At 40.0% G+C, this 24,526-nt stretch overlaps 1 protein-coding gene across 1 annotated transcript in view; it reads left to right on the forward strand.

Annotated features, from left to right (window-relative positions):
• Positions 1-24,526, forward strand: part of LOC126209819 (beta-1,4-glucuronyltransferase 1-like) — a 91,090-nt gene that overhangs the window by 23,254 nt on the left and 43,310 nt on the right. Inside the window, exons 3-4 of the mRNA XM_049938952.1 lie at positions 13,258-13,485; positions 22,612-22,755. Of these exons, the coding sequence (XP_049794909.1) occupies positions 13,258-13,485; positions 22,612-22,755 (372 nt within the window). The remainder of the gene's footprint in view (positions 1-13,257; positions 13,486-22,611; positions 22,756-24,526) is intronic.

The following is a 24,526-nucleotide window of genomic DNA, read 5'->3' on the forward strand; positions in this document are numbered from 1 at the left end:
TTCCAAACAAATTTGTTTCAAACTTTCAGTAAATGTTACACAGTACCTTCTGCATAATTTAACACAGCCTTTTTCCAAAAAACTGTATATTTTTGAATATGTAAATAAAAAATTGCAAAAAAATGTTGTGAATTTTCATTACAATTGAAAAAAAAAATCATCTTTAATAACGGAACTAAAATTTTGTAAAATCCCTGTGTTAAGTTGTAGCCCATATTCCAATAAATAATCTGTAAAAAGTTCAACTTCCTACCTCAAATACTTTGTGAGGAAAGATGTAATTTATAAGCGTTATTTTAACATTGCAAGTATAGGGCGTTCCGGAGCCCCTTAAACTAAGTTCCCTACATTATAGGGTGTTGGGGTCTCAGTTTCCAGTTTTTTTCTTTATTCTCCTTCTATACTTGGTAATATATTTCAATATAAAAAGTTTCTTGTGTTGGCCATTTTTGCAGCAGTTGTTCAAAAGAAAAACCCCTTTTGTATGCTCCACATTAAGTTCTTTTATTTATGTTGTGCACCCAGATACGTTCCGCCTTGGTTACAAGGCATCATTATTAGATGTCAGATCAGTATGTAATTCATTATTTTTAAGCCAAACAGCTTTTCCTCAGTTAAAAACTGGTTGAAAGTTTTCCATTTTCCTTTTGATCACTATTTTCAACATATAATTTTAACTGCCATTTTCTGTGTGTATATTATAGTATACACAATATAGTGTACCTTGAAGGTAGGTACATTGTGCCCTCATATTTTGTTTCCGTAAAGCCTGAAAGTAAGTCTTCAGTGGTGAGAGGCCTATTCCATTCTGGTACTGTGATTTTGTTCTCTTTTTTCTGACAAATACTAATGGATTGTTGTAGTGACTTTTTGATGATTCTATTACATCTCATGAGAGTATTCTATTAACTTCTTCTTTTGCTGCATCTTTCACTGCTATTGGTATGGAAAAGGGTTTTACAACAAAACTGTTAATGTGGCTTTACTTTGAGTATACAGTGGAAGTATTTTAATCATCCCTGGTTTTAAAGAAAAAATGTCTATATATTTGATCAATAATAATACTACATCTGATATTTCTGAAGCTTTATTAACTATATTCACTACATCATGGGCCTTAACTTTCATAGTGTATCACGTATAAAATTCTGTGTACTATTGGACATAATCATTTAAGCAGTCAGTGATATTTTATCATTACACAGAGCAATTGCATCAAAATATAATATCAGTCTTGTCTTATTTATCCATTAAAAAACATTAGTAAACCCTCGTTAAAATTCAATATAACCCTCCCTTTGTTCTGATAATCAATCTGTTCCTATAGTTATGGATAAATTTAAGCCTGATACTAAATATTTGGGTGTGCAAAGGCATTTTCTTCCAGACTAAGTTTCACTAGTAACTTGGTATATATTTAGAATGAAATTTTCACTCTACAGCGGAGTGTGCGCTGATATGAAACTTCCTGGCAGATTAAAACTGTGTGCCGGACCGAGACTCGAACTCGGGACCCTTGCCCTTGAATTCGAGTCTCGGTCCGGCACACAGTTTTAATCTGCCAGGAAGTTTGGTATATATTTGCTTACCTACTGTTCCTGTAGTTCCTACTATTTTTACTCTGGTCATGGGTAGCCTAGGGAAAATGTATGTTTTGCTGTTTTAAGAAGTATTGAACTATAACCCTGATTTCACTACCAGACTATAATAATGGCCATGGGGAATGGTGCATACAGTTTCAACCAATTTTTGTTGTATATTCTCTTAGGACTCATTCCTTTTCTTGTAATAAATCGCCTGATATACTTCTCCCCTTATCATACTTTATTAAATTAGAATGGAATAGCCATGTCTCATTTTCAAATGTTTCTGGAGACCGAGCCCATCCCCAGGAGCTCTCTCATTTTCCCTTCTTTGCTATTATTGTTTGTATTGCTGGGTGATGTAGATTGGAATCCTCTCTGATTATTGATGTTGTTATTGTTTATAGTATTGCCTATCCGGTGCTGTCTATACCATGTATTCCCCTGTTCACTATTTTCATCTCTTGGCCTTTGACTGTTGTTATTATTCCAGTCATCATTATTAGATTGGATATGTTACCATAAGAGTCCTACCACTCTGATTGAGTTTGGATAGTGGAATTGTTAAAGGTAGTATAAGAGAATATTCATCTTTCACCAATATCTACACGAGAGTTTATCCTTTATTCACCAAGGTGGTTCTTCTTTAATTGGGTCACCTAGACACTTACCGTAGCTTTATTAAATTTATGCTCTGTGAAGTCTCGGTAGCCTTTCCACTTATTATTGATATATGGTTGGGCCCTAATAATTAGGAACATAATGTCTTCTGAGTTCTGTCACTCCAGTACTTCGATTTAAACTTGCACTCAGAGTATTAATTCAAGCATGCCCCACCATTGTGCTGCATTTCCCATTAAATGACTGATGACAAACCGTGCCTTATTATGCTCACTTCACACGTCTGGTAGCATCCCTTTGAAACCTTCCAAGAAAGTCACTGGGTGTGTATCACCAGTGAGGGCGAATATAAGATATTTATGGCTTAATTCCCCTACTCAAAACAGCAGAAAAATCATCATCTATGTTAAACTGTGACGTACCTTACATTAAGTCAGTGTTGCAGTTCTTACTTTCCTCTCGATGTACATAGTCAGAATTCAGCATGCCATTACTTGTGTTATTTGTATGTACATATGTTACTGCTTGCCTCTTCTGAGTTGGTTGAGATTGTTTGAATTCCTGTCTGTAACAAATTAAAAATATGGATCTGCTGACGTTTTTATAATATTGTTAGATTGAGAATGGGTACAATTAATTGCATATTCCTAGGTTTAGCATGGTACTATTAATCCCAAGTTCCCTTTGACATTCCGGCTTCTGTACTCTGGGTTCTAAATAATTAATGATCAACATAATTTTATCTGCATGTGTAGTTGTTGCTTTCTGTAAACTAGTTTTAGTTTCTGAAAACTCCTTCTCTAAAGTTCTGTCATCTTACATAAATCATTCTGTGTGGCTTTCGCTGCATGTAGGTTGTTCAATTTGCTGTCAAGTTTATCTTTTATCTCCAACCATTCATCTATATCTTCTACTTAATTGAAACCTATATCTAACCTCTGTTCTGAATGATCCATTGCCCCTTTTAACTGGGATGTAAAATTACCCCACATAAGTCCCTCCATTGTAATACTTTCCTCTGTAAACTACGTGATTGGCTGACAATGTATACTCCAAGGTTGTAATAACAACAAAAGGGAAAGATAGATTGCTACTCACTGTAAAGATGGCAGATTGAGTTTCAGACAGGCACAACAAAAAGACACTTACACATTAACTTTTGGCCAAAGACTTCTTCATGAAAGGAAACAAACACGCACACACACACACACACACACACACACACACACACAAGCAATCCCATCTCATGCACACAACTGCCATCACCGGCAGTTCAGTGTGGAATGCAGCTGTCACATAAAAGGAAGCAGCAGTCTAGAGGGGGTGGGGAAGGCTAGTAAGATACAGGTGGGGGAGAAAAGAGTATAGTCTGTAGGACCATGCAGGGACTAGACTGCCAACAGGCGTAACATCGGGAGGCTGTGGGGCAGGGATTGGGGAGGGGGAGGAGCAAAACATGGAGCGGAAAAGGAGAGGAGCAAGGAAGAGGAAAGACAGGTGGGTGCTTTGGCAGAGTGCAGTGCACACAGAGGTGAGAGAATGAGAATAGGAAGGAGGTGATGGACAGAGATCGTAGAAACTGTCGGGCTGTCGAGCGGAGGGAGTGGGACAGTAGGTTACTGCAGACTGAGGCCGGGATAATTTCGGCAGCAGAGAATGTGTTGTAAGGATAACTCCCTTCTGCGCCGTTCAGAAAAGCTGGTGTTGGAGAGGAGGATACAGATGACCCAGATAGTGAAGCAGTTATTGAAATCGAGCACATTATGTCCAGCTGCATGTTGTGCCGCAGGGTGGCATACTTTGCTCCTGGCCACAGTTTGGTGGTGCAGTGCCAGTCATCCTGGTGTACACGTGGTTGGTAATTGTACCAATATAAAAAGCTGTGCAATGGTTTTGGTCTTTTGTGTGCGGGGCGGGAGGGGGGGTGGGGCATGAAGAAGGTTTTGATCGAAAGCTAATGTGTAACTGCATTTTTGTTGTGCCTGTCTGCATTCAATGTGTCATCTCTACTTACATTGCTGATATGTCATTTCTTAGTTCACTATCACTATGTAATTACAGTTGTTGTTGTCTTCAGTCCAGAGATTGGTTTGATGCAGCTCTCCATGCTACTCTATCCTGTGCAAGCTTCTTCATCTCCCAGTACCTACTGCAACTTACATCCTTCTGAATCTGCTTAGTGTATTCATCTCTTGGTCTCCCTCTACAATTTTTACCCTCCACGCTGCCCTCCAGTACTAAATTGGTGATCCCTTGATGCCTCAGAACATGTCCTACCAAACGATCCCTTCTTTTAGTCAGGTTGTGCCACAAATTTCTCTTCTCTCCAATTCTATTCAGTACCACCTCATTAGTTATGTGATCTACCCATCTAATCTTCAGCATTCTTCTGTATCACCACATTTCAAAAGCTTCTTTTCTCTTCTTGTCTAAACTATTTATCATCCACGTTTCACTTCCATACATGGCTACACTCCATACAAATTATAGATGTAACACAAATTATAGTATGTACTCGATGGTAAGATATACACTTTCCCTACATTGCTCTCTCTTGTAGTTGACGTTGAATACACAGCAAATGATAGTCTAAACTACAAAAAAGTTCAAACAATATGCCAGACACACTGTTTAGTTGTTAATTACCGCTGGTGTGCAGTAACTGCTACCGAAGGGGACTGGTGTAGTGGAGGTGAGCACAGCTGCTCAGTGTCCCGATGTATTATACTACCGTTACTCGGACGCTGCCAACTGCCATCGATACCTTCACCGCCTGTAGCAGATGAATGTAGCCACGATCACTGGGTCTTCTTATTGCCAATTACTCTTGTTTTTGAGGTACTGATGACTCAGCAATGCCGATAAGATATAACAGTACTCACTTATCCAAATGGGACCACCCAACACCAATTGATTAGTCACAACACATCGATGTGACAGCTTATCGAATCTTGTCGATTTACGTACCAATCCCTTATTTACTGGTCAAATCATCCATATTTGATAAAAATAGCAACTGCATTTCACAATAACACTTTTTTAAATCTTCTTAGTTCACTTTACGGTCACCTGTCTTCATTTACTGCGACCGCCCTGAATTGTGCATGCAGCTCTGTTCCATTGTGGACACTGATGCCTGGTGGCCCAGTAGTATGAGCACACCACCCCTGAAAATCCTATTGTAATCAATTTAATTTCTTTATCTTGTTTGTGTGTAGCAAATTTCGTATATAGAAGTTGGGGTCACCACTTGCAGTACTGGTGCTTCTTCCAGCTATAACATAATTTTCAAAATCAATCCTCTCGCAATATTGTAATTTGACTCTTCAGTAGGATTGTATGGCTGGGTCACCAGTTGTGAAGGTCTGTGCCAACATAATGCAACTTCTTGTGGTTAGGTCTCAATGCAGGTCAGACCACAACCCTCACAAACGGTCAAAAAATTTTCTTGAGGTGATTTCCAAGCTAGTGATAGAAAGCTTATGTATTGGATAACAACTTGGTTTATTATCCATGCATTCTGTCTTAAAACAATGGAACTTTTCATTAACATCTCGGATATATCCACAAGGCTGAGTCAGCTTCAAGTCTGAACTAACTGAATTGTTTTATGTTGACTCACCAATATATTTTTTAATTGTTAAGAAGTCCGTGGCAAAGTACTTTTATGGAGGGGCTCCGTGACACGGCACACGGCATTGGAGACTCCGAGGAAACACTGTATTATGATGCAAGCACTTCGTATGCGGACCTCACGTCACTGTGCGATGCCCTAGGAGTACCTCAGACATAAAAATTATCACCAGACAAAACCCGTGTACAAACACCAATTATGTTTTGGCCGAACTGAGTTCAAAAATCTGCATTTTCTCAGTCATACGGGACTGTTGAGGCTACAAATGCTATTCAAATGCTTGCCTGTGTTAAAAAAGAAACCACCTGTACTTTCACACGTGAACATCTATGAAAAGCAGTTGGTGGACAGGGAAGCCACAAGTAGGTGACAGACTGTTGGAAGTTCACCACTCGTCACAGAATGTGGAAATTGGGACTTCACCACCCTGCAAAGCAGGATAAGTGGCAAACTATGGCAGATTTGATGACAAGAGTACAATGCCGGTTGAGACACAAGTGTTTTGGAGCACTTACGGTCGAATAGGAGGCTCCATCGCATCATCAGTTAGTATTGCTGTAGTCGTGGGATCATCGAGATTGGATCGTAGATCAGTGGAAACGTGTCCCCCGGTCCTACGAAGAACACTTTTTTCGACCGTCGTGTCTGGACGTACTATCGTGAAGGCGAACGCCTGCTCAAAATGCCCACTTCACCCCAGGGGCAGGCTGGTGGAACATTTAATTGGGCTTCCGTGGCACTCGTGGTAATAATTGAAGACATCGTGACAGCTGCAGACATTATTGGCAGACCACCTCCATTCCTCGTCTTCCTTGACGGTTATAACATCTTCCGGCAGAAAAGACGTCTGAGTCACAAGTCCATAATTGTGCTATAGTGGTCAGAGGAGCACGATAGTGAACCCGTGCTGATGTCTCGGCCACCACTTTTGTACGATTTGAAGCTGACAGAATATGTCTGGGCACTATTGGGCACCAGCTCCACTTCCACAAACCACTGGTCCATAATTAATGGGCATAGTGTGACCTGTACATGATGTCTAGTGTCACTTACCTCTGGAAATGTACCAAGGACTTGCACACAGAATTGCTGCTGTATTGCTTTCCAAAAGTAGACCACTACACCGTTTACCTGGTTGCCGTAATGTTAACACTGCTGGTAGTACTTTGTGCAACATTTTATTTTAGTTGCTCTAATCCAGCAATTATTTATCAAAAATTATTTAAACTTTCGTGGAGTGCTAGCAATAAAATTCTAGCCCTTTTTAAAATACATGTGATTGCATAAAATGAACTCTGTATACTGTACGCATTGAAGCACTCTTATCAACAAGTTCCCACACTGCTGACTCTTCCCACGAATATCCAACAGTTACGTTACAAGACAAATCTGAAATTTGTATGTGCATCTTCTTTTTCCTTTTCGGTGGCTCGATTAACAATAAACTCATTGTATGCTGAAATATTTAGCAGCATTCTAACTATATCCGTGCAGCACTTTATACGTTCCTTCTACGGCCACAAAAACAGTTTGTACGAGGGGGCCGAGAGCAAATAGTTTTCTGCTGAGGCCAACCACAGCTGAAGTAATCCGTGTTTCTGAAATGAATTGCTTTCAGCTGTATGTGAACTTGTACAGAAACACAACCAGTTTTGTGATTTAAAATTGCATCTTCAGGTGCACATACATTAATAAAACATAAGCCCTGATACAGGAAGGAGAGGGTATTCAACTTTCTCATAATAAAGTGTTGTTATCCACAACAATCGGGAAATCATTGTGCAAACTGACCAGTTGAGAGACTGACATGTTAAAAGTGCGTTTACTTCACATCAGGAAGTGACGGACAGCTACCCTCCGACCGTCTCTCCGTGCAGGGCCACACGGCTAGTCAGCTTTCTCGTATGTGCCACAGAGGGCACTAGCGCCACCGTGCACGTAGCGAGCAAAGTTGCAAACGTTTTTGTGTGTATCCAAATATTGTGGGAACGATTGAGGACGCTGTTACACAGCGTATCCGTGTAAAATATAAAATATTTCTGTATAAAAATCATTAAAACCAAATAGATCAGATGCAAGACCGTATAACAAGTCCAGGATCAGTAACCGAGCAGCTGAACAACTGTGACGTTATGTCCTCGAAAGGCAATCAGAGTTCGACAGTATATTGTAATGCCTTACCTCCACCTGGCTGTTAAGGGAGTGTTGGGAGTATAGAATTAGACTTTGCATAATTTCAGACTCTTCCAAAATTTTTAAGCTCTAAACTCTTGCTTTTCTTTGTAGGACTTTTAAATTATTAGCTACATCTGTTATGTATTGGCCAGAATACAGTGCGAAAAAAATATTTTGCTAGGAATAGGCAGAGGTCAGGTGGTAATGAAATACCACTACGGGGGGTGGATGAAGGGTAAGACAAGTTCACCGATTACCGTAGGACACCGTACGTTTGGCACGATTTCACAGAAATTAGGCCAAAAGTAAAGGACAAAAAAGATAAAGTCAGCATTCTTTTCCTGCAGAATCTTGGTCAAAGACTTGTAAATAGATAGAAGGTAGCATGTGAAAAATACGACACTGCTGGTGTATATTGCACCAGTTGCGACAATTGTCGTGTCAGGTATGTGGGACAGACTGGCAGAGCATTTGGTATTAGATTCGAGAACGCCAGAGTCTGAGGAATTCAAAGTCTGCTTTAAGTTGCCACTTAACGTGATTCTGGCCACTCCGTAAGAGGTGTAGTAAGTTAATAATTTAAAAGTCCTACACAGAAAAGTAAAGGGTCAGGCCTTAAACATTTTGGAAGAGATTGAAATTATGCTAAGTCTAAAGTTACACTGCCACACACACTTAACAATCAGGTGGAGACATCACAATATATCATCAAACCTTGATTGCCTTTCAAGGACATAATGTTGTACTTGTTTGACTACTTGGTTATTGATTCTGGACTTGTTGTTGTATGCTCGTGTGTCTGGTCTGTTTGGTTTTAATGATATTTATGCAGATATATTCTATAGTTTATGTAGTTATGCTGTCTAACAGGGGCCTCAATCATTCCCACGATATCTGGCTATGCACAAAAGTGTTTGCAATTATCCTTGCTATGTGCATGGTGGCACTAGTGCCCTCTGAGACACACATGAGCACATTGATTATCAGTGTGACCCTGCATGATGATGTGGTTGGAGGGTTGCTGTCTGCCGCTTCCTGGTGTGAAGTAAACGCTCTTGTAACATGCTAGTTTCACAGCTGGTCAATTTGATCTATGATGCCCTGCTTATTGTGGCCTAGTGTTAATATACAACTGCAAGCAGTTTATTTCAGAAAGCGAGCCAAGTAACTTTCATGAAGTTTGTACCCAGCAAAACAATGTGGTTGAGATCAGCAAATTGAAAAACTCACTCATGGCACTATAGACCAACAGTAACTTTTCTTCTGTGGAGATAGCTGGAATGACAAGTGTGTTGTAGGTGTAGCCTAATGATGGATGTAGTATTATGTTTGTTGAGATTCAACTCTTAAAACCATTAATTTCATGGGGTCACATGTTGAATTCAGGTATTAAATCTTGCCCTAAGTGTGTCCCTTATTACAGTGATTTGTCTTAATAAGAGGAGGGGTATGTGAAATCTGTCATCGACACAGATAAATGAGCAGCTTTTGGTTTATTTTCACTCTGCTTCCCCTTGTTCCTATGGCCTTTCCCAGACCTACCTTTCTCTTCTCACCCTGTTGCACTCCTTTTCTACCTCACCCCATGTTTTTCTCTCTGTCTCCTTATTCATACCTTTTATCTTCCCTCCCTTCCCCGCCCCCCCCCACCCTCGCCCACACTTATCCACAACCCCTTTGATTAACTCTCGTCCCAACACACTAAATTTTTGCCCTTTTTCTTCCTGCCCCCCTCGATAACTGGCTCCTCCTCAGCCCCTTGTTTTCTGTCTCCCTTTTCCCATTGTCAAAAAGTGAGGTGCAACTATGGTTAAGGCACAGGATTCACTTTCAGGAGGAGCTGGTTACACATCCCCCGTCAGACACCCATATAAAGTTTTCTGTAATTTCCCTAAATCACCTAAGGCTATTGCTGTGTCTCACTGTGGACAAAATACGACAACACAGAGGAATTTTGGGATATGGTGATACACATGTTGCCCCTGAAAGCGTGTGGCTGATGACAGAGTTCACTTTCTAACTGATCCCACCATTACAATTACGTGTGGTAAGATAACACATCGACGCAGCATTGTGGCAGTCGATTGTGCCAGCCATAACTGCCACACAGCAGAAAAACTCAGCTCAGGGATGCTGCACACAGGCAGGCTCGATTTCTTTCTGGCAGCAAAGAATTGGGCGACAAAGCGTAGCAGACCTGTGTGTCAGATCAGATATCCTCGAGAACACTGTACTCCACCACAGCACTCCACTGGTATGATGCCTCAGCAGTATGTGGCCTTCAGCAATAATTGGAGTATGTGACCTTCAGCAATAATGGGCTCCGCTGCACTGGATACTTCTCCCGTTAAATATTTCTTGAACAGTGTCTGTCTTGCTGTTCCCACCCTCACGTTTGACAGGCTCCTGTCTCCCTGCCAGGCAGTGGAAGTGTGGCTAAGCCATCCTCACCCACTGATGCAATGATTCGTACTCTTCACAAGAGTGGACCCTGGAATTTCTTTTAAAAGGGCAAAGCCAAATTCCTTCGACTCCTTGTCCAATCCAATCTTGCGTGTCATCTCGAATGATCTCATCATTCAGGACTTTTGAAACCCTAGTCATTTTTCTTGCTTGCATTTGTTCCTTCCTTCTTTCCATCCTTCCTCCCTCCCTCTTGACTTCTGTTTTCTTTCTTGCTCGAATACAATCGTATCTTGAAACTCTCATCAGTAAAGATCCATGTTAGAGGCCATGGTTGATACACAGTCTGTTATAATGAAGTTTAAAAATAAAGCAACAAGTAATTGGGAAAAGGAGGGAGAGAGAGATTTTGTCGATGGAAAGTCTCGTACTGAAATTGAATCGTTTTATATTCTCATCTCCCTCTTCATTTTTCATAAGTCTACCCAAACCAATTACAATAATTTATCATGTGATAGAGAATTTTATTGTTATGCCAATGATATTTTAAAATGTGGGCAGTCATTATCATTTTCCAACTCCAGTTTCCCGGATGTGGTAGTACAAGCACTCACCGTCTTGGTTTGTCTTCATAGATCTTCTGTTACAGGACAGCTTCCCATTTGTGTCCTTTCTTATCCACATCTTGCAGTCTCTATCCAGCATTTTCTTGGGCTTCCTCCTGGTCTTCTTCCTACAAGGCTCAGGTTGAAATACCTTTTGGCAGGTCTCTGGCTGTTCATTCTCATTATGTACCCATACCGCTGAAGCCTGTGTTTCTTTATGGCACTGGTAACAAGAACCACAATACCAGCTACTTTTCTGTTCACCTCATTCCTGATTTCGTCCTTTCTAGTTGTTTAGTTCATAGTTCTAATGAATCTCATTTCTGTTGCCTGAATTGTGCTGAGGTCTTTGTTTAGTAGGGTACATGTTTCTAAACCATATGTTAGGACTGGTACAAAATAGATGTGGTAAAAGGTTGCTTTTGCTTTTGATGGCATTTTATCATCTCAGAGAAGATTTATGGTTAGACTACAAAAATTTGATGCTTTCTGTGTCTTGCTGAGTATCTCCTGCTTAATGGTGTCGTCTTTCGAGATTGTGCTTCCTAGGTACTTGAAATGTGAGACAGTTTCTCCTTTGACTCCTTCTGGAAATTTATTTGAGGTTGTTCCTTGCCTGTTGATGGTTATTTCTACTGTCTTTGTTTTACTTATTTTTACTCCAAAATTTTTGAATGTGTTGTTCCAATCATTAAGGTCAGTGCTTTCTGAATTTCAGTATATACTATGAAGCTGTATGGATTTTAGTTGTTTTGACTTGTTTTTAAAACTTAGGCACATCTTAGTTTAAAATTATTGTTTGGTAATCTGCTGTAAATCTTGTTGTTTTGTCACAGGCTAGTTGTCACAATGAATGCTCAAAACGTAGTCTTCCCTCCATCTTTTTTTCATATAGCATTTTTCTACCTTGTGGTGGGCTCTGCCATTCCATGATTTGCCATTTACGTACAATTTGTCTCTGAAAATACGATCCACTAATAAACTCTTTGACCACACCAACTTTTGTAATGACATCACATGTAGTGAAACTCTTGTGCCTTTATGACTGATGTTACTATAAATAATATATGCTGTCAAGTATATTAGTACTGCAACAGTGTGCAGAAATACATTAAATCTCACATCACCTTAACCCAGAAATCTGATGCAATTATTGATCTCAGAATGAGGGAATAAAATCGTTAGAATTAGTTATGGAATAATAAAAATATATTAATGACGTGGGCACATGCGTTAGCAAGAAATGGAGTGATCTGTTTGTAATCTACATTCCATATACTGTAATAGTTATTTGTCCAATATTTACTCTTGATAATTACTAGGTAGCTGTCAGAATTTTTGAGTCTCGTGTACTGACATGGCATGCATTCAGGTGCTGTTATGCTTTTCTGCACTTTTTCTTTACCCTCACTTCTCTTCCCTCCCTCCCTCCCTCCCTCCCTCCCTCCCTCCCTCCCTCCCTCCCTCCGGGTTGTAGCCTATCCCCGATATTATTCAATCTGTACATTGAGCAAGTTGTAGTGTTCATTGTGGATAGTGTGAAGTAAACATGACAAGTATTACTTTGACCGAGCGAGGTCGCGCAGTGGTTAGACACTGGACTCGCATTCGGGAGGACGACGGTTCAATCCCGCGTCCGGCCATCCTGATTTAGGTTTTCCGTGATTTCCCTAAATCGCTCCAGGCAAATGCCGGGGTGGTCCCTTTCAAAGGACATGGCCGACTTCCTTCCCCATCCTTCCCTAATCCGATGAGACCGATGACCTCGCTGTCTGGTCTCCTTCCCCAAACCAACCAACCAAGTATTACTTTGGCAAGTGATAATGGTAGTTTACTGACCACATAATATTTTTTTTTACGCAGAGTCAGAAGTATCAGCAGTGGCTTAATGCGGCACTTGCCTCAGCATTGCCAGTTTTCAGGACCGGCAACGGCTGGAGCATGTGGTGAGGGGCAGAGAGAGCGTAGTAGTGACACCGTAAAGTATGCTCCATCCTTCTGCACGTAGAATGCATCACACATCCCCCTTTTTACTTGTACACCGCTGCAGTAATCATAAATTCTCAGAACAAGTAAACGACCAGTAACCGACGTAGAAGCCCAGAATGATGCCGATGCCGACAGTTTAAGCATCTGGAATTGATCACAACAATTATACATTTTGTAATCTGTTGCAGTATTTTTGTCTTGGCCCAATATTTTTTTGACACTGATTAATCGGAACCCAAATGCGCAGGGCGTGGTGTCGGTGGCGGTGTACGCCGAGTACCGGGACCTGTCGGCGGCACTGTGGGCCATCGCCAGCCTGCGCTCGTGCTACTCTGGCATCCGGCAGAATGTGTCGTTCCACCTCGTCTCGCCGATGTCCTCTGCGGGAGGGAGGGGCAGGGAGGTGGCGCCGCAGCCGCCACTCGTCCCACCCCCACCGAGTGGTGCCGACCCGTGCAGCACAGCCGGCATGCAGGTAGGCTGCTGTATTCAGAAATGAGACCAGAAATTTGTCTGGCTAGTTGCCTACAAATTGTTTTTTGAGTGCCTCCCCTCCCCCCCCCCACCCCCACCTCCTCTAAAACACACACACACACACACACACACACACACACACACACACACACACACCGTTTTGCGGTTTTGCCTCTATCACACACACACACACACACACACACACACACACACACACACACACACACACACACACCGTTTTGCGGTTTTGCCTCTAGTTCAGGTGAACAGCTAATCAATTATGTAATTCATCAGGTTCGAAAGTAGGTCTCAGAGTCAATAGATGAAGCACACTGAGGGGTCAAAAGCAATAATAAGGCACAGGATGTGAAAGCAGTCATTGGCGGCTGCTGCAGCTTTTATTTTCTCCGTCTGTTGGTAGTTTGACTGTTTTGATGTGGTGTGCTGTGACCTCTTCTCCATCCAAAATCGTCATTTATTTCTTAGACATCCTCCAGTGTCTGTATTCCCATTCCGTTTTTTTGAGAGATGTGAATTATGCGAGATACATGCATTTGAATTGCAAATACAAAATGAAAAATACTTATTTTTGTTTTGCATTTAAAGAACCATTTTTTTTCTTTTTTTTTCCCCTCCAAAATAATTTTTCAATTTTATTTGAGATACTTAAAATAGAAATATTGTGTACCTGTAAATTTCAAAATGCTTCTCATCAATATTTTATTTAATGCTTTGTAGTTGTCATTCATTTGATGAGCGATTTGTTCAAACAAAAATAGTTCCATGACAGATATTGATGGTGCAACAAGCGCTAGATAAAGTGAATATAACCGTGATCCTAATTATTAGAAAACATTGGAGGGCTTAATTACACATTATATCTTCACTTATTGTTTGCTTAATGTAAAATGCACCAAAATCATCTGATAATACCTAGTGATCACTAAAGGAAGTGAAGGAAGGAAAGAAGGAGTGAACGAGATTGGTATTGCAGTTTTGTGCAATCATGGAATTACTTGCAGGCAACACTAAGAGAGTTCATTCAGTGAACAGGTGACAGCTATCCCTGTGTAAATAGTGTCTGCATCTAAGACAGTAACGAGACATATCCATCCCCCTGCATAAATTACATTCTCTCAGGCTTGTAAAAACTGTGGCAATCTATAACATAATTACATAGTAACTACTTCACTTTCTTAGTCATTTAACAACTCTGCCATGCTGTAACTCATTCACTGTTAAATTGCATCTTTTATAGTTCACTCTATTTGTTTATGTTTTGTGCACCTTTTTAATCTGTATTACTTGTATATTGTCAATATAAGAACACAGCCGCAGCTATCAAGATTCACTTAAATATTATCTGTACCTATAAGTATTTATTTTGCAATACAATACATCGTTGGCCAAAGATCATTATGTAGCAAAGTGTTATATCTGTTGTATATATACTCTTTGTACAGGGGCCGGCAATAAAACCTCCCATATTTGATGTAGCCAGCGTGCCAATCGTAGTGAGGATACTGGTGTGGAGTGTGTTTTGTTTGAAAGTGGTGTATGTGCCATTTTCAGTGTGTGCCATGGCGGGGCTTGTTGAGCATCCTGTGTTTGTTGTGGATGAATGTATTCGTAATGATGGTGGTTCTGTGATTAGTACTCTGTGAGAGTTTCAGAGACTATTAAAAACTATTCAACTGTGGGTGTCAAGCTTTAGAAAGACAGGCTCAGCATTGAAAAGAAAACCTACTGACCGTGACCGAGCGAGGTGGCGCAATGGTTAGACACTGGACTCGCATTCGGGAGGACGACGGTTCAATCCCGCGTCCGGCCATCCTGATTTAGGTTTTCCGTGATTTCCCTAAATCACTCCAGGCAAATGCCGGGATGGTTCCTCTGAAAGGGCACGGCCGACTTCCTTCCCAAATCCGATGAGACCGATGACCTCGCTGTCTGGTCTCCTTCCCCAAAAACAACAACAACCTACTGACCGTCCTCGGACTGCGACAGTGCCGGAAAATGTGGTGCGTGTGAGTGTCTGTGCAACAGTTAGCAATGCGTTCAGCACTTAAACGTGCAGCTGCCCTGGGTTTCTCTGATAGGAGTGTAAGAATTCTTCATAGAGAACTTCATATGCACCCCTTCAAAATGATGGTTACCCAGGAATTAAGTGAAAGAGATTTTGAAAGTTGCAGAGCTACGTGTGAGTAAATTCTATAAAACACCTGGCACTTGGTTTATTTCTTCGGATGAGGACCATTTCCACTTATCAGGAACTGTAAAGAAACTAAATTTCCACTACTGGGCTGCAGAAAACCCTCATGAAATTCATCGGTGACCACTACACGTCCCTCATGTGACAGTTTGGTGGACCATTGCCAAATGTTTTGTGTGGGGACCGTATTTTTTTGAAGAAGGTGGCCACTTGGTAATGGTTAATTCAGACTGTTATTGTCACATGCTAGAGACCTTCCTCCAACCTAGGCTAAACCAATTTATTGCAGATCATGAAGATCAAGAAGTGTGGTCCCAGCAAGGTGGAGCAACATCCCACACCTCACAGTGTTCTATGGAAATGCCGCACGAGTTGGTTCAATGTCATCTTGTCTCTTACGCAAGGAGACATTGTGTGGCCCTCAAGGTCACCTGATTTATCACCTTGAAATTTTTTTTTTCTTTTGGACATTTAAAGGCTCTAGTGTACAAATAGCGTCCCACAACACCGCAAGCACTTAAAGACGTCAGTACCCAAGAAGCAGCAGCCATTCCTAGAGAAATGGCACTTAGATGTATGGAGAACTTTCGGGATGGACTTCGTCAATGTATCAACAATGGAGGACGTCATTTAGCACATGTAATTTTTAAAACCAAATAATCCAAAATGGCAAAGTATTTATTTTTCATAAATAAAAGTAATTTTTCTCTATCATATTTAGTTTTTCTGTGACAACCAGTTAAAATTAGGGAGGCTTTATTGCCGCACCCTGTATTTACTCCCAGTGTTTTACATTCTATCAATAAGTGTGAAACCAAGTGCAGCCAAATACTGTGTATATTAGTGTGTACTCCTGATAATGTATATTATCGGAATGGATTTGCTATGAATGGGTACCACAGTGCAGTGCACTGTAAGTACTCAAAATGTAACATCATTCGCGTTTCTGATTACTAGGTTTATGTCATTTTTGCAAGCCCCATCATCAAAGCATCTTGCTATACTTGGCCCATGATACAATATTTCCTGTAACACCTTCATCTCATAATGAGTGTGCAATGGCTTGAAAACTAGTTAATGGTACAATAAGCCATATCTAAAATACAAAAAAAGTGACTGGTTGCATTATCATACCCAACTAAACTGGCAGTCAAAAATTGCAGAACAATACACAGAATATGAAGAGAAGACAAAAGGAACTTTGAAAAAGGTTGCTTGTGTATGCACCTCTGCTGGTACTCGGTCATCGTCCAAGAGAAACTATCTGATGTAACGGCTCAGTGGATTGATTGTGAATCATTTGAATGAAAAGGGTTAGCTCTGGCTGGCAGGAGGTTTAAGCTATGATAAAGTAGCTGAGCAGATTGTGAACATTCATTCTGAATTTGGTTTGAAGCTGACAAAAATCATGAAAACTATTACCAACAATGCATCAGATATGGTCAGAGCTTTGAAAATACCACTGAGTAGGGGGAAGAGAAAAGATTGCTTGTAACTCAGAATTACTTATAAGTCAAATATAGATACAGTAATAAACATTCTTTTTTTTTGGGGGGGGGGGGGGGACAACAATGGACCTTCATGTTAAAACTTTACACATTACAGAGTACAGTATTAAAAGAAAAAATATTATTCGGTCCTGCTGCTTTAGAGGCATTGGATACTGTATTTTAATTTAACACTTTGCAGTGTACAAACAACAAAGCTACAGTATTAAAGAGAAAATACATTAGTTTAAACTTGATCCTGTTTTGAAGAAATCAGATGATTTGGGTTGTTTCACTTTTCATGCATTAAGTTTATCTCATTTTGCAAACTTATTAATTCAATTTATTTCACCAAATTTTGTTACATATAACAACAGATTACATAAAAATTCATTATATGTATATAGATTTAATAAACGTGTTTTTAAATTATATTTTGCCAGAACCTACAAAACTTTACATATAATAAAAATTATGCACAACAGAGTTACATATGAATCAGTTTCAACTGTGCAAAGAAAATGTTTGGATACAGTGTTATTATTATTATTATTATTATTATTATTATATGTCAAGTCTATGAGAATTTCTGGAGACATCTGCAGATCCTGAAGAGTTTCTACTGCCTAATCATGAGAGGTGCACCATACACACATTATAGCATAAAGAGACATGGATAATCCACATCTCAAAGTAATTCATACCAAAAACTTTATGATGTAGCCATGACAAAATATTCAGCATTTTGAAATTGTGTTCATGGTCAATTGAAGCTTGTGAAACCTATTTAGAATCGACTGGGAAATCCTTTACATATTGATGTCCAACACAATGGGATTCATACAGTAAGTCTGTTCAAGATGTACTCACAGTCAAAGGTACTCTGAATAAAACTTTAAGGGAACTCAGATTAGCAGCTTTTAAAGAAATTAAAATACAGTTTCTTAATGACCAAAAAGCGAAGAAAGGCATATTAGCATCCATATCTTATCTTTTTTCCCAAAATGAAATGGATGCCAAATACCAGCAGAGAGTACATTAAAGAACTGTTTATTTCAGAAGATGGAAAAAACTTGCAACATTTTAATAAATCAAAAAGTTACTCTTATCGTACATTTGTCGAATATTGTGATTCTCCTCCAGCCAGCGATAGTGTCCACATTATAATATAAGGTGTACAACTTTGCTTCCGCCGTTTGCCTTTAGGTGGTGACAACGGTAAGTAGCGGTCGAAAGAAACAGATCACAGACGTCAGGTAGTTAGTTTCTACATTGGTCAACATAACATCATTCAAACATTAGTCGATTTGTGTCTGAATCATAAAGTTGTTCGTGATTGAAAATGTCAGTTTATGAGCCTAATTCTCGTCAATTGCAGGAGGTATTACTGTTTTGTTTCAATATGAAGAAAACAGGGGCTGAGACTCATCGAATGCTCTCAAGTACGTATGGTAAGGTCGCTATTAGTGAAAGAACATGTCGTGAGTGGTTTCAATGCTTCAGGAATGGTGATTTTAACGTCGTAGACCGGCATAGTGGTGGAAGAGAGAATGTTTTCGAAGATGCAGAATTGAAGACATTGCTGAGTGTAGATCACATCAAACTCAAGAAGAATTGGCATGATTAGTGGGAGTAACACAGCAAGCCATTTCAAAATGTTTCAAGGCAATGGGCATGTTTCAGAAAGAAGAAACTTGGATCCTGTGTGAGCTGAAACCAAGAGACGTTGAATGGCGTTTGTGTGTTTGTGAACAGTTGCTTCAGAGGCATAAACGGAAGGTATTTGTGCATCGCATTGTGACGGGACAAAAAATGGGTTCATTACGATAATCCTAAACACAAAAAATCATGGGGATATCCCGGCCATGCTTCCACGTCGATGGCCAAACCGAATATTCACGGCTCCAAGATCATGCTCTGCATTTGGTGGTACCAGCTTGGCGTTGTGTACTATGAGGTGTTAAAACCAAGTAAAACAATCACAGGTGCTTGTTATCTAACACAATTACTGCATTTGAGCAAAGATTTAAAGGACAAACAGCTGCAATACAGCAAGAGGCACAATAAGTGATTTTGCAGCATGACAACGCTCGACCCCACGTTGCAAAAGAGGTCAAAATGTACTAGGAAACGTTAAAATGGGAAGTCCTACTCTACCCACCGTATTATCCAGACTTTGCTCCCTCTGACTATCACCTGTTTAGATCAGTGGCGCATAGCCTGGCTGACCAACACTTCCATTCTCATGAAGAAGTCACAGATTGGATCGATTCATGGATCGCTTCAAAAGATGAACAATTTTTTCGATGCAGGATTTGTACACTGTCCAAAAGATGGAAAATACTTTGAATGATATATGTGTAATCAATTTGTTTCATTAAGGCCTCAAATGTTGGTGAAAACATGGCGGAAGCAAAATTGTACACCTTGTAGATCCGGAAACACTACAGTATTTAAAAGATAATGACAGTACTTTAGATTCCTTGACTAGACAACCAAATGTAAAAGAAAAAAAAACTTTTTCTGAAACATAATACTTGTCTACCACATTCTGCTCCTGTTGAACAACTGTTTTCCTTTGGTGAAATGACACACAGCGTTAAAATCAATAAAATAAATGGCATGTAATATTTTGACTAATTAGAGGTATTTTATTTGAATAAAGGTATTTTGTATTTAAATACTTTTATTTAAAACCATTTTGTATTTAAATTTGAAATAAGAAAGTCTTTGCATTTTGATTTTAAATAAATACTTTTAATAAACTATTTTGCACATCTCTGGTATTTGTCCTCTACAGTCCCTAGTACTGATGTCTTAATGGATGTCCTGTCATCCTGGCCCTTGTTATTATCAGTGTTTTCCATATGTTTAATTTACATTTTACCTTTCATTTGTGATGGGCTTAAACAACATACAGCCTTTATATGCTTTTTAGGATCTATATGGGAAACTGTACTTAAGTGTTTCATGTCATATTGTATTATTTAACAATACTGGCAGGACAGAAAAACCATATAACCTAGATGCTGTGTGCACTAAACACAAATCCGTCTACCATCTCACAGGTCTGAGATGTTCTGCCACCCAAAATTGCTCTCTCTCTCTCTCTCTCTCTCTCTCTCTCTCTCTCTCTCTCTCTCTTTTACTCACTAAATACATTTACAATGATTATAAGTTTAGTTTACAAACATTTAAACTTTCACTTCTCATAACCTCTATGTTTGCCAGTCAAACACATCTTATGCTAAGTGCAAGTGCATCACTTAGTGATGATGAATATAACTGAACTCCCAATGAATCATCACATAACTTTCCTCATTTGCACCTAAATAAGGGCATATGTTTTATTTTCAACTGACAAACATTTAAGGCCACCAGGCGTGCATTGACAATGGCCCATCCTGCTTAGTTTCAATGCTGTTTTCTGAGATAATTAATCTGTCCAAAAAGGTTTACCCAAAAACCGTTCAGTCAGATTTCTTAAATGAAATGCTCTTGATTAACGTACAGATCTAAAACATAAATGTTAATTTTGTATATTGGCAATCATGGAAACAATTTACATGATCACAAAAAACATAAATTTCAAGCTTTCAGGCTCTTTAAAACGATTACTTTATCCGTTGTAAAGGAAACAATTAATAACTAAAAGTATTGGCAAGATTTTCAGATAACAGAAGAAAGGAAATATACATTTACATATATGCAACACAAACCACCTTACGGCATGTGGTGAAGAGATCTTAGGGTGCCACTACCATTTCTTATACCCTCGTGTTCCATTCACAAATGGTATGCAGGAAAAACAACCATTGGTAAAATTTCTTTGATTTTCTTGTAGAGGTTGTTCTGTGAAATGTATATGGAAGGAGGAAATATGTTGCCCTACTCTGCACGGCATATACAGTCTAGGACTTTTAACAGTAATCATCTCCATTGCTGTGAAACCAAGAGCGACAAAGCTGAATGCTACAGTATGGAACTTCACAGAACAGGCATAAGGCAACTTAAAACAAAAAGACTTTGAAATGTATGCTTAAAAACGAGCAATGAGTAGCATATTGTTGAAAGAAGTATTCATTTCATTTTCCCTCCTGCTTTGCAGCCTTATTATTACGTATTGTTATCTTAGAGAATCATAGGCAACAGGAGTGGTAATTTCAGTTGTCTTCATATGAGATGATATAATACTGCTAAATGACTCAGACCATGAATTGAAACAAATGGACCAGAAAATGGACAACTACACACAGAAGCTCGGGCAAAGGCAAACTGAGGCAAAATGGAGTTGATACAGTTAGGAAGAAGACAAGAGCAGCAATAATTTCTCGAGATAGGCGGCATGACGTTCAGGAGAGTTCACCACATCAAATACTTGGGATCTCGGTACACCAACAACAACAGTGTAGAAATGGACATTGAGGAAAGAGTAGCTATGGGAATGAAACACATGAATTCTCTCAGGGAGACACTCAGCTCAAAATCAGTATTAGTGAATAATGAGATGAGAATGTATACAACAGTGATATGCCCAGCAGTTATGTACGATTCAGAAACCCCTAGAGCATGACTAAACAAGAAAAGGAAAAACTAGTAATATTTGAAAGAAGAATAGTGAGGAAGATGTGTGGACTGATCTTAGGTAAAGGAGAATGAGGAAATCTACATTTTGACGCAACAACCAACAGTACTACAGAAGCCGAAGAGCCAAAGAATCCAGTGGGCAGACTATGCTTTTTCTGGATCTTCCACTTCCATTATTCCCACAGTTTTTGCAAGTATTATCAATTACTCCTCTCTCTCTCTCTCTCTCTCTCTCTCTCTCTCTCTCTCTCTCTCTCTTTCTCTCTGTCACTACCATTTTTCTTGTGATTATCTTATTCTTTGCATCATGGGATTGTGGTAATTCAGTTTTTTAGACACTATAACTAAGCAACCCAAATATTTCCCAGTTCAGATGAAGATGTTGGTGTTTTAAGTCCATGACTTCCACTATTGCAGTTACATATTTTTTAAGCATTGAAGAGAGCTTCCATCTTCATGAAATGAAACATTAAAGTCTGGTTTAAATGGTAAACCTATTTGTTTCAGAGCAAATACATTACGTGTTATCTATCACTGCATAGCAACTTGTGTTTTTTTCTGGCAATAATGACTCATTGGTTGCACAGCCTGTTGTCCGTATATTTTACAATCTATTCCTGCAGAATGATGAAAACTTAAAATCTTTGTATTTTGAGACTCTCATAAAATCTGATTTGTAATAATAACTGCTAAATGAAACAAAACAAATTGCTTCTTATTTGTGAGGTGGAAATTAATTCTGATTTAGACTCTAGCATTTCCTTTCAGAGTCTGTAGGAAACTGCTCCTGAATTTTGTAGCACACTGCATTTGTCAAATTTGTGAATTCGCCTGACCACAGGTGTCCGGTGCCTATCGAGCCAATTATGCCGGAGGCGCCCGTTACCCGAACAACCTGCTGCGCAACGTCGCTCGTCGAGGCGCCGAGACCGAGTTTGTACTCGTTGCAGACATCGACATGGTGCCGAGTGCAAACCTGCGAGCGGTGAGTTGTCGCCACGAGATTATTTTTAGATGTCGGTGACGGTCCTGAGCTGAAAACATTTTATATAGTACAAATGAAATAGAGCAATTTGCAATGATGTTGCCCCTTCTCATTATCACAAATCTCCTCCGAGATGACAATATAATTCTTGGTTCTTTGTTCTACAGTTATCACATAAAGAAAGACAATGCTTTGAAGACTCATTTGTTAACTGATTCTTCCACTGATCGGTGGCAGGACAGTCTTATATTTACAGATGAAAATTCAGTTTTGTTGCATTGGTACGTATTAATTATAAATATGTTTTTGGCTAGTCTGCAAAGTTGCTAGAATACGAGGAAACCAAGTCTTGAAAGTCGAGACATCAATGAATGCACAGTCATTGATTGTTAATTGATGCAGAGGCCTCAGGTGACTTGACCTCAAGTGGGGGGGAGGGGGGGGAGGATGTTGTAAGAGACATTCTGCCGGTTGTCAGGATAACATTCAGCTCTGCCCCTCGGACATGGTTGTAGTGAGGCAGTGAGTAGTGAATGGGCGAACGCCTTGTGATTAATCAAGAACATAACTGCATTAATTCGTCAACTTACCATATTGCATAGTCACCGGCATAGTCCATGGTCAGACATCGGCGCTGGTGTATGTCAAGGATGCCGAGTTCGGCACGCAGACCTTGCCAGTTTGACCAGTCCAGAGTATAAGTTGCAGTGTTCCTCCTCAGTGACGAGGAATTGCTGAGTCAGAACTGCAGCCCTCTCGGCAGGCAGCTGTGTTGTCCTCCAGAAAGGAGGCTAACATCAGCACATATCTGCGGAAGTAAAATTTGCCTCGACAAGGCAGCTAGGCAGACTCAGGCACGAACTAGAGTCCTCCAGATTTGGGGTCTGAGGTTGGTGAAAGTCAGCCGGCGCGTGGCTCTCTGGTCAGAAGGTACCAGTTCGACTCTTGATGGTATTTAGAATTGGGTGCAGCAGGCTTCAGCGGCTTAGTGGAGGTATCACCTGGTAGTGGTGGCTGGATGACACATTTTGGGACGATGACTGGAGTGGACTTCCTCTTGCAGCTGGCTTCATATGGTGACTGATACTGCTTGGCTTAAATGGACAGTATTTATTTGTGCTCGTCCAGTCTCTGTTTTGACAAGGCCTCATTAACCGTTACTTATACAACAGAGCTGCAGTGCAAGGCAATGTGGCAGTAAATTTACTAGCACCACGGTGGCTTCTGTCTTTCCACTCTGTCAATGATATGGCTCTGGGTCTGCTGTCATGTCTTGGATGTGTGGCAAATACCCCAAGACCCGGGCAGTCTTGCAGCATCTGCTCAGCTAAGACTGCCCAAACAGGCTCTTCCTGATGGGAAGTGCTTTTTGTATTAATCTGGGGGTGGTGTCTTTTCGTTAATGTAACCATGTGCAACCAAGTGAAGCAGTTGCAGTGCGACAATAATCAAGAAATATATTGAAATCTCCTAACTGGTTTTATGTGTCAAATGCATTATAGCCAATCTTCATTACTAGTTAATGGTGTGTAGTTAGTATAGTGTAATACAAATATGGAGGAAATACAATGCAGGACATTTTGTGTGTGTGTGGGGGGGGGGGGGGGGGGGGGAGCGCGTGGGGAAATATCTCTTGCATAATGTCACTCAGTGAGCTTCAGATGCTCATCTTGACATGCCAGTAAATGGCAATCCAACTATATTGTATGAAACTGAGAAATTTGAAGGGAGGTTTCAAGTTTTCTGTACACCTGCATAAACCAGGAAGAAT

The sequence above is a fragment of the Schistocerca nitens genome, chromosome 10, assembly GCF_023898315.1.
Source record: "Schistocerca nitens isolate TAMUIC-IGC-003100 chromosome 10, iqSchNite1.1, whole genome shotgun sequence".
Taxonomy (NCBI): domain Eukaryota; kingdom Metazoa; phylum Arthropoda; class Insecta; order Orthoptera; family Acrididae; genus Schistocerca; species Schistocerca nitens.